The 14,137-nt window shown below is 32.5% G+C and overlaps 1 protein-coding gene across 2 annotated transcripts; it reads left to right on the top strand.

Annotated features, from left to right (window-relative positions):
• Positions 1-5,796: 5,796 nt before the first annotated feature.
• LOC143547426 (uncharacterized) lies at positions 5,797-9,429 on the top strand. Of its 2 annotated transcripts, XM_077038856.1 has the most exons (8): positions 5,797-5,922; positions 6,830-7,071; positions 7,451-7,522; positions 7,607-7,674; positions 7,776-7,929; positions 8,016-8,096; positions 8,190-8,279; positions 9,037-9,429. In XM_077038856.1, the coding sequence occupies exons 2-8, from the start codon at positions 6,835-6,837 to the stop codon at positions 9,100-9,102; spliced, it is 768 nt and encodes a 255-aa protein (XP_076894971.1). In that variant the 5' UTR covers positions 5,797-5,922; positions 6,830-6,834; the 3' UTR covers positions 9,103-9,429. The 2 variants fall into 2 exon arrangements, with proteins under 2 accessions (XP_076894971.1, XP_076894970.1); XM_077038855.1 differs by lacking the exon at positions 9,037-9,429 and having other exon boundaries at positions 8,190-8,756.
• Positions 9,430-14,137: the final 4,708 nt, after the last annotated feature.

The following is a 14,137-nucleotide window of genomic DNA, read 5'->3' as shown; positions in this document are numbered from 1 at the left end:
ACTAAGCTAGTAGATCTACGTAAAATCAAACGAACTCCGATAATTACAGAACAATCATATATAGCATCGCATCAGATGTACTGAAAGTCTGAAACTATGCATTCATTTACATAGATTACACTAATTAACAAATAAAATTCAGATAATAACTATCATTATGTTAGTTATACACAGTAATCAATATTTTTGCGTTAGATCTAACTTAATAATAGATCTACATAACAGAGGATCATAATTCACATATAGCATTCAATTACACATATTATAGCAACTAACTTGCCTTAGATCTAATTAACGTTACCTCCTAAACATCTATATATCAAATTAAATCACAGTAAACCTAAACGGAACTACTAGATCTAACGTAAAATCAAACGAATTCTAATTATTACACATCAATCGTATATATTATATAACATCACACTGTGTGTACTGAAGGTCTGAAACTACGTATTCAATTGAATATAATTACATCAATTAAAATCGAATATTCGCTTACATGATAACAGTTTGGATTAGTTTGCAGATAAATTGAAGATCTGAAAATGAAGAAATTGAGATGAAGATGTAATTTGTGTGGATAAGAACAACAATGAACTAAAAAATTGGGAGGACACGTGGCAGGTGGTCAACGGTGGCGGGTGGATCGGACGGTGGAGGATCTCCGGGAGTTTAGATATTTTGAAATTTGAAAATTCGTTGTCTGGAGAGAAGTTGTTCCAGAGAATGTATGCTTTAGAAGCTTGTACGTTGTAATTTGTTGTGGTTTAGTTTGGTATAGCTCTAGTCCTCTGGAGACTTGGAGAGAGGTTATAGGTTACCAAGATGCGAAATAGGGTGTAAACGAGCCGAACTGTTCGTGAGTTACTCGAAATTGATTCGTTAAAAAGCTCGAACAAGCCGAGCTTAATCGAGCCCGAGCCCGAACCCGAGCTTCACTTATCGAGCTCGAGCCGGCTCGCGAGCCTAAACGAGCCTGCCATTTATATAATATTCTAAAATATATATTTTAATAATTATTAATATATATATATATATATATATATATATATATCATGTTATAATAAATAAATAATATATACTATTTTATACAGAAAATTATAATAGAAAAAATATATAAAAATAATTATATTATTTAAAAAAATAACTTATAAATGGTAAACGATCCGAGCCGAGCTCGAGCTTGAAAATCTACTCACGAGTCGAGCTCGAGCTTTGGAAATAGAGCTCGAGCTCTATGTAAGTTAAACGAGCCGAGCTCGAGCCTGGTCGAGCTCGGGCTCGGCTTTGCACACCTAATGGGAAATTTGACTATTGTTTTGTTAAATTGATATATCGATATTATTAATCATAGTTATTATCTTTTTTTATCGTTGTCGATTCCAGTTAACTAATTGAATAATAACGATATTATATTTTATTATATTTGTTGTCAACGGTCAACGACTACAAAATTCTAATGACGTTAGCTGTAAGTCGTTGCAAAACAAACATTTTTCGGTAAACTCAATATTTTCGTCTCAGTGATTTTTGTAACTTTAGATCGAACCTTTAGGAACATTTTTCCTAAAACAATCCCCCGATTGTTGAGGTCATCGGAACCCTATAACCATTGTTGGAATCCGTTTATGGTGTTCAAGTGGTGGTGGTTGTTCGGTGGTGATGATAGTGTTCAGGTTGAGTTTTCGAGCAAAATATGTCACTTTTTCAGCCAAAATCGTCTTTTCATGTTACTTGCATGTAACAGTGTTAAGATTCTATTAGTCTCGGACCGTTGGAAGCAAATACAATAAAAACTTAAAAGATAAGACTGTCAACAGTCAATTAATTAGTTAGGGTCAGCACCGACCAAAATATAATAGTTGAAATTAATGAAAACCAATACACCTTTTAAATTTTAACTTGTTTAATTATTTGCTATTTTTTTACATGCTTTGTTGCAACGGTGAATTAACGTATGTTCGATTGTTTTGGGTTAAGTTTTTAAGATATTAACAATAAATTAAAACAAATAATTTGTTAACGTAAAAAACAACGGACACTAGTATAATTTATAATAAAAAAATATGTTAAAAATTTAATAATAGTCTATACATATCTTGACCTCTACTTATAAGGTTTTATTTTTGTTCTTTTTATCATAATTCAATATCCAAATGTACACGTATGATGAAGAATAATACTTTTCATATGATGAAGAATGTTTTGCAACCAAGAAAATATTTTACATGTATCACATGAATCATGATCACACATAATGTCACTATCATAGGTATCCAAACATAATACGCTATAATAAGGTGGTTCAACCAATATTGTGAAAGTGACCAATACGTCATCAGCCAATCAGGATGAAATCATACGAAATTGTGAATTAGTTGGATGACAAAGGCCAGCCATGAAAATTAAAAAAAAAACAAAAAAACTATAAAATTGATCAATGTTTATTAGGTGACTAGTTATCACTGGTGTTTAAACAAGTTGTATTTTATCAGTTGACAAATAAAAGCAACAAATTATGTCATGAACCTGAATACGACTCGTTTATAACCAGACGACATACACACAAACTCTTTTGATCCAGAATTTTTTATAGGGTTTCTCAATTTTTTGTTACTAGAACCTTAAGGGCGCGTTCGCTTTACGGACTTTTTTTTAAAGGAATTGGAATTGGAATGGAATGGAATGGAATGTTTGAGAATTCCTATCATGTGTTTGGTTGGTTAATATGTATTGGAATTGGAATCTTCTTCATTGTTTTTTTTTAAATAACGAGGGCAAAGGCGGAAACGTTTTAGTTTTTTTTACATTTTTCGTTTTTGATTTATATTTTGAGTTATGATTTTTTTATTAATTTTTTTGAATTTATTTTGGAGTGGTTTTTATTGTTAATAAGAAAATCCTTAACAATCCTTTCAACTAGGTGGGATTTTAAATCCCATGAAATGTGGGATTTGATGGGATTTAGTTTCCATTCCCATTCTTTCATTTAATGAAACGAACATATCAATTCATGGGATTTAAAATCCCATTTTTTAGAATTCCTTACAAATTTTTGAAACGAACATGCCTAAGAGTTATAAAGTTACACAAAGTTAAATACAATTTTCTATAAAACAATTGTGTTTCAATACAAGATTTGACACTTGTATATCTTTTAACTTTTTAGATAATTACATTAAATATCTCGTTATTTTAAATATTAACCCAATACTAACCCGCTAATTTGATGTATTGGACTAACCTGCTAAGTCCTGATTCTTCAGTTTTATCATTTATGTAAGTTTTTATTACTAAGTTTATACGGAGTAAATCACACACACACATATCTATAATATATATAAACGAAAACAATAAAATCTTATGTGTCACGATATGGTCGCTCCCCCGTTTTTTGGAGTCACCAGATTTTCTTGATTTTTAAATGGAGGTTTCTCATGCATTTGACCCAAATTCATGGGTATGGGTCTAATCAAACCCATATATTTCTTAAACGGGTTATAACGTCTCATTAAATTAAAAACTAATCCCACCAAATATTTGATATAAAAATCCTATAAAGTAGGGATATACTAAAAATTAATATATGATTTATTAAAAAAAAGATATATATATTATTTATAATTAATAAAACAATTTTATAGTAAAAAAAAATAAACGGGTCTGGGGTTTCATCAAACCATATAGCTTTTAAACCGAGTTATAACATCTCATTTATTTGTGAAACAATTTATCATTAAACCATAAGTATATTATTAACTTTCATACAATAAAAAAAATAAAAAATTAAAACATAAATAAATATTAGAAACAAATAATATAAAACAACCCCCGTAAATAAACGAAACATTTAAAAGCTTTATGATTGTATCTTACATTTACTCAAGCCACCATATTTTTTTATTTATAAATGAAGACTTCAAGTGCATTTGATCCGAATTCACGGTTTGAGTCTCATCATACCTAAATAACCTTAAACGAGTTATAACATCTCACTGTTTTAAAAATAAACATCACCAAGTATTTGATATGTAAATCTTATAAAGTATAGATATACTAAATATTAATATCCAAATTTTTAAGAAAAATATATTATTTATAATAAGAAACAATTTTATACTAAAAAAAAATAAGTGGGTCATGGGTCTTACCAAACCCATAGCTTTTAAACGGGTTATAACATGTCATTTATTTGTGAAACTATTTTATCATTAAACCCTAAGTATATTATTAACTTTTTTTATAATACATAATAAAAAATGCAAAAAAAAAATATTAATATTAGACACGAAAAAGAAACACAACCCCCGTAATACGGGGGATAAAAACCAGTATATATATATATATATATAAAGTTTTTTATTTGTTAATAACATAATGTGGAATATAAACTCAAAAAAAGCTAAATTAAATGTTGCAAGCAAAACCATTCAACAAAGTCTAATAAATTATTACCAACATCAGTAATGAGAAGATCACCAACCAAACCAACAATAGAGTGAGAGTCATGATCTCTATTTTATTCCAAACTTCACCTACTCCTTTAACATTTTTTTTTTCACTAATTATCAAATACAAACTTAAGTTCTATAGGTGAGAGTGGCCACAAATAAATAACATTCAAGCTTAAATCTTTTACCAATAAAAACTTATATTTTCTAAACAAATATTATGAAATTTGTTAATTGATATATGCATATTTTGTTACTTAACCTTGTAAACATAGATACCGGTCACAAAAATTTACCAGCTATAATATTTATACTATCTTAACGAGTTTACTAGATCTAGAATTATATGATAGCTAAATATGACATTAAAATTTTCTATTTGCTCAAGGTACTTAAATACAGGAACACATAAATTTCGAAAAAAAGGTGATTAACTCAAAAAATAAATATGTTTTAGTTTAATCATACAAGTAATCAATAGAAACTGGGATGAAATAAGATGATTGCAAATGAACCAAACAATCACGAACACGAACAAGACATTGTCATGTTCGTTTGTTAAATAAATAATGTGTTCACAAACACTTACGAAACGAGATTTTATGTTTGTGTTCGATCATTAAGGACATGAATGTGTTTACGAACATAAATAAAATTAGCGGAGCCTAAAGATTAAGATTGATGTACTCAACAATATGAATAATAAGAAATGAAATGGAACACAAACAATACAAAAACAATGTGAGAATATTGATGCATATTTTATGCTAGAGGTAATTAGTTAAAGAATATAAAATATTTGAATAAAATAATAAATACACAAAAAAACTTTCGTAAACAACATATACAAACGAAATTTTTTGTTTATGATCACTTATTTATTAAACAAACTGAACATAAACAAACTTTCCGTCGAACGGTTCACGAACGGTTTGCTGAACGTATGGTTCGTTTACAGCTCTAACCATGGGTCTGCTAGCTTAATGATAGCCCGATTGTTTCTTTTAAAACATATTATCGTTTCAAGCCTCGACGCCTACGACAAATTGGGGGGGGGGGAGGGGTGTTTTCACATGCTTGTTAGGGTTTTCCATGCAAAGGTTTTCGAGTTAGACATGATACGTCAGATTAAATCTGGTAAGATTTAAACTTAATTAATTAAAAAAAGTCAATAATTTAAAAAAAGTACAAAATGATAATACCATATACATAAAGACACATGGCACGCAATAGAAGCAAGGGTAATCCAGTCAGCAGTCACGTATGTAAATAATAATAATATAACAATATTATTACAAAATGAAATAAATAATATAATAATATAATAAAAAAATAAAACTGTTTTATTGGATTAGTATAAAATGGGCAAAACCCATGTTCATCAAGAGAGAGAATAATAATAATAATACGAATTTGAATAACTGAGATTGATCTTCACATATTAGCTTTCAGCATATTCGATTGCGTTATTGTAAGTTAATTAATTAATTAATTAATTCATCTTTTGATTTGTATATTCGGGTTTTTATTTTTGATTTGGTTTCGTTTAATTTGAAGTTATTTCATTTCTCCAGCTTCAATTGATTAATATTTTGATTTACTTTTTTCTCAAATTAGGATTTTTGTTAATCCGGTTAAAAAAACGGACGGTTTGGTTTTATGTTTTTTTAAAGAACCGAACTTACGGTTCGGTTTTGGTGTTTGTATAAGTAAAAACTAAAAAACTGAAAAGACTGAACTGAACCGAAAGTAAATTTTTTCATTTTTTATTTTGTATTTTTTATTTCTAAGTAATTTATAAGAATTTAATGAAAAACCTAATAACGACATTTTGGTTATGACTTACGGTTCGGTTCTGGTTATGCATGTAATAAAAACCGGAAAAAAACAAACTGAATTTATAGATTTTCATTTTATAGTTTAAGTAGTTTATAAGCATTTAGTAAATATATAATTTATAATAATTAATTAGTTATTGATCTACAAAATGATTTAGGCCCAAATTTATTATTTTGGGTCAATTTTTTTTTTTGTGGAAAAAAATTTTCAAGCTCAAATGGCAAAACTGTTAAAACCAAGCCGAAATTGATAAAACCGAGGGATTGGTTTTATGTTTTTGAAAAAACCGAACTTACGGTTCGGTTTTGGTTTTGCATGTAATCAGCAAAATGATTACAGTCTTTTTTTCGGGCCTAAATTTTCAAGCTCAAATGTCAAAACAAAAACGAAATAAAACCAAAACCGAAAAGACCGAAATTGAATGGTTTAAAAAATTCAAAAACCAAAGTTTCGGTTTTTGGTTCAGTTTTAGCCCAAAAACTGACCCATACAGAGCCGTGACTGCAGACACCTGATTAAACTTATGTTTATGTGTTCAGGATTAATGGGAGATCATTTCGTATTTCTGGTTGATCGGTTACTTACCGAGTCCACTTTAGAGGCTGCAATCGAAAGCACGAAGCCTTCATATCCTGCAAATGACGCAGTGATCGACTGTTCTTCGGTTACGAATGCTGAAGCTGTTTATGGTCATGGAAAGTTGTTTGAATGTAGGATATGTCAGGATGAAGATTATGATTCGAATATGGAGACTCCTTGTTCTTGTTCCGGTAGCTTAAAGGTAAGTTTACCATAATTAGAAAATATGCTTCGACTCGACTAGTTTTTTATTATTTTTTTATTTTTATTTTATTATTATTTTTTTTATATTGTCGACCATGTCATTTTATCATGATATATAGTTGATTAATAATACATAACTGTTTATTTATAGTTGATTAATAATATATAACCGGTTGCAACTTTAGAAGTATGCTCGTAAATTTAAAACATGCCTAGATATTTTATAACACATTTTAAGGTTATTGGATTAAAAAATAGAAAATAATTATCTTATTTGTATTTTAATTAGGTTTACTTTGTAAATATAAGTTATTTTATCACAATATATATATATATATAGTTGATTAATAATACAAAAATGATTTTACTTTTTGTAGTATGCGCACCGTCGATGTGTCCAAAGATGGTGTAATGAGAAGGGTGACATAATATGTGAAATATGCCACCAGGTAAGATTTAATCTATTATTTTTGGTAATTTAATATCATGTGTAAAGTTTATATAATCTTGTTTTGGATATAAATTAATTACAGCAATTCAAGCCAGGGTATACTGCACCACCACCTGTATTCCGATTAGGACAAATTCCAACAAGTTTTAGGTAAGTATAAAAGCTTTTGACTTTTAAGGTCAAAGTCAAAATTTTATATCTATTTGACTTTAAAAGTCAAACTGTACACTTTTCGTTTTGTTGTTATTCAGGGGACATTGGCAAATTTCCAGGAGAGATATGAACAATAATCAACAACTAATAACGGTCGTTTCTTCTGATCATAGTTTTCTTGATCAAGAATATGACGAGTATGCAGAGTCCACTGCTAGAAGCATTTTGTGTTTCCGTTCGGTTGCTGTCATTGTAATCTTTCTTCCTCTGAACAAACATACATTTTATAATATTGTAACGTTTTATGAGTTGTGACGTTTCTTAGTTTTTATATGCAGTTTATGATTCTCTTGATCTTGCGTCACACGCTACCCGTGTTTGTTAATGAAGCGGGCAATTACTCTTTACCCGTGATATTGGTGATTACTTATTGTTTTTTAATATTTCTAATAATATTTCATATGTTACAAGAAAAAAGATACAGTTTTTAATTGTATTTCATATTGTGACAGTTATTGTTGATAAGAACTTCAGGAATCATTGTACCGATCTACATTATCGTAAGAGCCTTCACAGCTATACTCCATCGGCGACACCAGCTTGTGAGCATACTAATCTACAATTCTTTTTGTTGGATAATGGGTCAAAACGGGTCGGGTCGGTCATGTTGGTCCGACATCATTTGTTCATCTTTTTTGAATAGTGTATTTATAATAATAAAACCTATTGCATTAAAAAAAGATTTTGTTTTTTTGAATAAATTGATTTAGTATGGTGAAGTATCCCGTTTCGATTTTGGGAATTATGTCAAAATATTATATAATTTCTAATCTTTTTTAGATTAATTTTAATATAAATAGGTCAAAATGGCCACCTTTACCGTCTAGGCAAATAAGCCGTAGGACTATACGATATGGAGAAAAATGTATATACGAGCCCGTATAAGGTGTTATACAAGCAGTTATACAGACCTGTATAACTTATTGAAACCAATTGATGTGACAGTGGTGTGTTGTGTCAATAGTTATACATGTATGATGTGAAACTTTGCTTACTTTATGCGGGCCATATGATATGAAAAGTTTTGACAGGTATGTGGTCTGCAAAAGTTATACGGGCCGTATAATTTCATATGGCTCGTATGTTGTTCAGATTTAAAAGATCTGTGGTCTGCAAAAGTTATAATGGTCGTACAATCTTATACGACCTGTATGATGTGACATGTTTGAAAGGTTTGTAGTCTGCAAAAGTTATTATACGGCCCGTATGATGTGACAGACATGTTGTTGTGCATACTAAGGATGTTGTATCTATAGCATCACCCTTTACTAATTTTGTTTTGTGTTAAACTTTTGCTAGGCTTTAAATTCATCGACATCATCTTTATCTTCTTCTGATGAGGAAGCTGGTGCTACACAAGTGTAGCCTTACCTGCACACAATTTGGAGTCGTGCTAATTACTCGTGTTTATCTCGATTTGTACCGTTAATCAAGTTTCCTTGAAGGTGGTGCTCAGATTAGAACACGTGCAGCTCGTTGTTAATTGAGTTTTTAAATATGCACCCATCAAGGTTAGATTTTGTGTTTAATCGTGTACTTTTGTTGCAATATATGCCTATGCATAAGGGTATCTTTGAAATGTTTTATATAGCGGTTTTCTGTAATCTTCATGTACAGGTTGTTTATTCAGTTTTCTATATATGTAAATGTTGCATCTTTAAATCTACAATGGGACTTATATGAGCATGAAATGATGAAATGACAAGTTTTTTTTTTTTTTTTTTTTTTTTTTAACTGTAAACATGTTCGTCTCGAATGTGATTTGATCCATGATGCTACTAGGCGAGCTGACATTTGTTTAAGCCATGTTTTAGATTGTTATTATATGTTCGGTTTGAACAGTCGATTTGTCCATGTTTTAGATGGTTATTGTGTTGGTGATTTCATCTATGTTCACGATTTTAAGAAAATTATCTATTTTCGGTTTTATGTATGGGATCGGTCCAGTTATAAGTGGATTTCTGGTTTTACATTCGGGTTTCAACTTTCAAATGTTTCGAGCGAAAAAATTGGTCCAAAATAGAAATTCGGTCAAAATATTTGTTGCTCACTTATTAATAAATTGACCGTCCAAGATGTTTACATAGTAAAAAGCTAGAACTTGGGACTCTTCAGATACCTTTTAGGTGCTTTAGCACCAGACCATTTTGTGATTCGTTGAATTATTGTTTAGATACGTTGGTGACTGTTGTTGCCATAAGTATATTTTTAATGGTAAACTCGACATTAATATTGAAGAAACACTAATGACCCCGGGCAGATTACGGATAATCTGGGGGTTAAATAGATGTTTCCCACGAGGGGTTAGGTCCGGCAAAGATGGTTCTTCTGATGACCTGCAAAACAGACACCGTGAGCTCGTCACTGAGAAGGGGGGGGGGGTACCTCCTTGTGACCACCCTCCGGCGTGAGAATCAGACTAGATTGCTCTGAATATAAGTGTATATATTGAGAGATTGCTAGAGAAGATAAGATGTGATAAGATAAGATAATGTGTCCATACCATTCCAAGGTGTTGGAGTATTTATAGCCGAAGGTAGGTTTCCAAGAAGGTACAGCCAGCTGAATAGTATTCCTGTTCTGCCAACTGTGGGCTACGCACATGCCATGCTGGTGGTATCAACAACATTGTTTATAAAGAAATTCATAAACTAATTTACATCATATTACATGGGTTGGTTCTAAGTTTACAAACTAGATGAGAATCACATAACCGGTTTACGAGCTTTTATTTAATATTATGTATCTGCGTCTATTCACAGCTATTCAACTCTTCTTTTAACACCAAGCACGTAAGCAAATCATTCCACTTTTGCTTTACCTGAAAAGCATGTTAAAACGGGTCAACTACGTCTAGTTGGTGAGTTTCAAGTTTCACGAGTGTCAATGAAATCAGTACACGAGTTCGTAAAGTTTACAGTGTGTATGTATATATGTATGTGTATGATGTATTATACTAAGCCACGAGTGAAACCGAAACGAGCTAAAACACATGGCCTCCACTGCCCATGCACTCCCGTTGGCATTTAACAGCCACTTTGCCCCAAGTATGTACTATGTCTAACACCACATAGCAGTATGTAAAAATATAATGACAATGTGCAACTGGGTTTACATATGTTCCGGCATACCCCTCCGGCTCTGTCAGTTGGGTTTGTCAAACCGATAGTACTATCCACACGTCACCGGCACGAAGTTAATCACTTGTGTTTGTGGGGACTTGTCAAGTGTTAGTACTTAGATAATCCACATCATCACACGTTTTCAAGTATATCAGTATATGTAAACATGCTTTTCACCCAAAAAGTTCGTAAAACAGTTTAGAAAGTGGGGGTCGTGAAACTCACCTTATCGTAGTTCGCACGGAAATTACGTATCAATAAGTCAGATGCCTCGTTTATAGCCTGATTCCTATAAACGGTATCGTATTGTTATTACTAGTACAGTGTTCAAGCTAAGTCGGGCTGTATAGATAATCTGGGTATAGCTGTTAGGCCCAGAACATGACCATAGTCTTAGATTGTGACGTTGTATACTATGAAATGTTTAAAACTGGATTTGGCTCAGTTTCACCGTTTCCCGAGCCTAGCCCAGTTGATTGTTTATACGCTTCGGGATTAGGTAAGATCACATAAACTTAAGTAAATATATTGATTGATAAAATGATTTGATTTATGAAAGAATTTTAAGGTTTCGGTGTCTGGTTTGATCGCAGGGTTCGTTTCCATTTTCACACGGGTTTGATTATACAAAACGCGCACAATCCACCCGATTTGTCCGGAATTTTCGTAAAAAGTTCGTTTTTATCAATATTATTCAAAAATATATGATATTTGACCACTTTTGACATTTTGACATACCAGTCAGTCCGTTAAATACAAAACTGCCGGTTTCGTTAAAACAATTATAATTTAAATATTTGATTAATCATAACTAAATATGTACTTATATATAAATTATGTAAATTTTTGTAAAAATACATTAAGACATGGAGAATTTTATAAAAATATTTTCAGAAATTTTATAATTAATTATTCATTTATAAAAATTCATTTAATAGGTTATAATCGTGTAATAAATGGCCCGTTTATATCAAACGACCTCCGAAAAATTCGATAATTTTTAAAAATGGCCTCAATGTTATTACATAGCCCCTGCAAAATTTCCAGAACCTAACTCTTTTGACAAAATGCCTTTTTGTGCGTTTTTCGGCTGTTGAAATTCGGTTAAACCATGATTGCACAAACCATACTTAGGCATTTCCAATGATTCCCAAACTTTACCAGTGATCTTACCATCACATATTAAACTCCAAAACCAAGTTTCATAATTTTTCAATATGTTTAGCTATTTTTCCCAAATAAACGCTCATAAACGGAAATAAATTCACCAAATATTCTCCGTTTATCGAAAAATTACCAAATTTGAACAGGGACTCATTTATATGATCCCTAATGTTCCTGCAAGTTTTCACAACCTAACAACAAGCACGTCACAACCTAATACTAAACAGCCCCTAAACGAGTGTTACGGGTTTACCTTGTCGGTTTTCGATGAGTTTTGCTAGCTTAAACGACTCTCCGGGTCTCGGGTTGCAAACTCAGTATATCTACATATCATATAACATCAAACCAAGCATAAATCATCCATGTAACAGCCTTGATAATTAGGGTTTTTGTTTTGGGTTCAAACCGAACTTTCTAACCGTAAAAACGTTGTATTCATGTTCTAATCCGCGTTTTTGACCAAAAAGGTATATGTTCCTGGTTTGTAAACATGTTTAACATCAAAACATGGTTTTACTTGATTTTTAGGGTTTTTGGATGGTTAAACATCCTTAATACTAACTAAAACATGTTTATATGTTAATTATATGAACCAAACTTGGTTAAATTTTCATAAAACTTGATCTTACCTTAGGGTTTTGGATGAAAAGAGATGAAGAACAGCAGGAGCAGAACTTAGGTAAAGTTTGTGGTGTGAAATGAATATAGAAATTTCAAAAAAAGTGGCTAAAATATCTAATGTGGGGGTTTCCCAACTTGGCGGCCGCAAGTTTCTAGGGGCCCATTGGGCCTCTTTTTGGCCCAATGGTGCCTCGGTTTTCGTGCCACATGTAAAAGTCGGTCCAAAATTTAGTTCGGGTTCGGTTTTTCGCAAGAAAACTAGTTCGAGTGCGAAAACCAGCGCGAAAACGAGTGTTTTTCAGCTTATTTTTGTAAAATAAGAAAAACGTACTGACTCGTTGTAAAATTCCAAAATATTTTCACGGATTGCTTAGAACATGTCATATAAGTGTTTTATAAATCTTTTTCGGCTTAACGGATGCTACAATGCTCGTTTTGATATTAACGATTGCGTTTAAGCTTATAGCGTATCGATAAACGAAACCTTTTTCGTTTAAAGAGTTTTAAACGTACTGGGGCCTAAATATCAATATGTTAGCCTCTATAACATATATATAACTCGTATATGACCCCTCAGTATGTATACGGGTCATAATTAGTATCGGTCGGTTACTCGTTTAAGTACTACGAATTAACCGATTTATCGTTTACTTGTTACGTAATGAATATAGTGTACCTCGTTTTGTCGCGAATGTCACAGTACCTCCTTGTGACCACCCTCCGGCGTGAGAATCAGACTAGATTGCTCTGAATATAAGTGTATATATTGAGAGATTGCTAGAGAAGATAAGATGTGATAAGATAAGATAATGTGTCCATACCATTCCAAGGTGTTGGAGTATTTATAGCCGAAGGTAGGTTTCCAAGAAGGTACAGCCGGCTGAATAGTATTCCTGTTCTGCCAACTGTGGGCTACGCACATGCCATGCTGGTGGTTGGTGGGTAGGCAGCGGCTGATAGTGACCAGGCCGGCTGTGTACTATTCCTTTTCCACCAACTGCAGGCTATGCACGTGCTACGACAGGTTGGTGAGTAGGCAGCGGCTGATAGTGACATTAAGTAATAGAGCATGTTGCTCGTTGTACTGTTGTCAGTGAGCTGTCGCAGCCTTGGTCAGATCTTTTGTCCATACCTCGTCAGGTACAGTACAAAAGATCCTCCAGTATCGTGCGGACTGGCTCATTTGGGCGGGAGTATTCCCGGCTTTGGGCGGGAGTGTTCCCGGCTTGCTCATTCCCTCTTCAGGTGACTACTGAATTATTTGAGAGTTAAGTGCCTTGTGCGTGTAGCCTTGCTGCGCGGGTAGCCTTCCCTGATGGCTAGTATCAGTAGTTGCGGGAACAGGCGGAGTACGTCACCATTGGGAGGCTTTTCCTGCGGGAACAGCTTGCGTACTGCGCGTAAGGACGTCACGTCTCTGAGCATGGTTGGTCCTGCGGATCCAGTTGGTCTTTGCGCAGACGTCCCTCTAAGGTAAGTCTTGCGAGTTCAAC

Source organism: Bidens hawaiensis, unplaced genomic scaffold, assembly GCF_021521415.1.
Source record: "Bidens hawaiensis isolate Kalapana, Puna unplaced genomic scaffold, B.hawaiensis_p1.1 tig00014720_1, whole genome shotgun sequence".
Classification (NCBI taxonomy): Eukaryota; Viridiplantae; Streptophyta; class Magnoliopsida; order Asterales; family Asteraceae; genus Bidens; species Bidens hawaiensis.
This window is presented reverse-complemented; position numbering and strand designations above follow the sequence as displayed.

What these genes read in the sequence shown, in the direction of transcription:
- LOC143547426 (XM_077038855.1), top strand. Translation starts at nt 6,835, where the DNA reads ATGGGAGATCATTTCGTATTTCTGGTTGATCGGTTACTTACCGAGTCC. An exon ending in CTTGTTCCGGTAGCTTAAAG is followed by an intron (nt 7,072 to 7,450) that starts GTAAGTTTACCA and finishes TACTTTTTGTAG; the next exon opens with TATGCGCACCGTCGATGTGT. An exon ending in ACTCTTTACCCGTGATATTG is followed by an intron (nt 8,097 to 8,189) that starts GTGATTACTTAT and finishes ATATTGTGACAG; the next exon opens with TTATTGTTGATAAGAACTTC.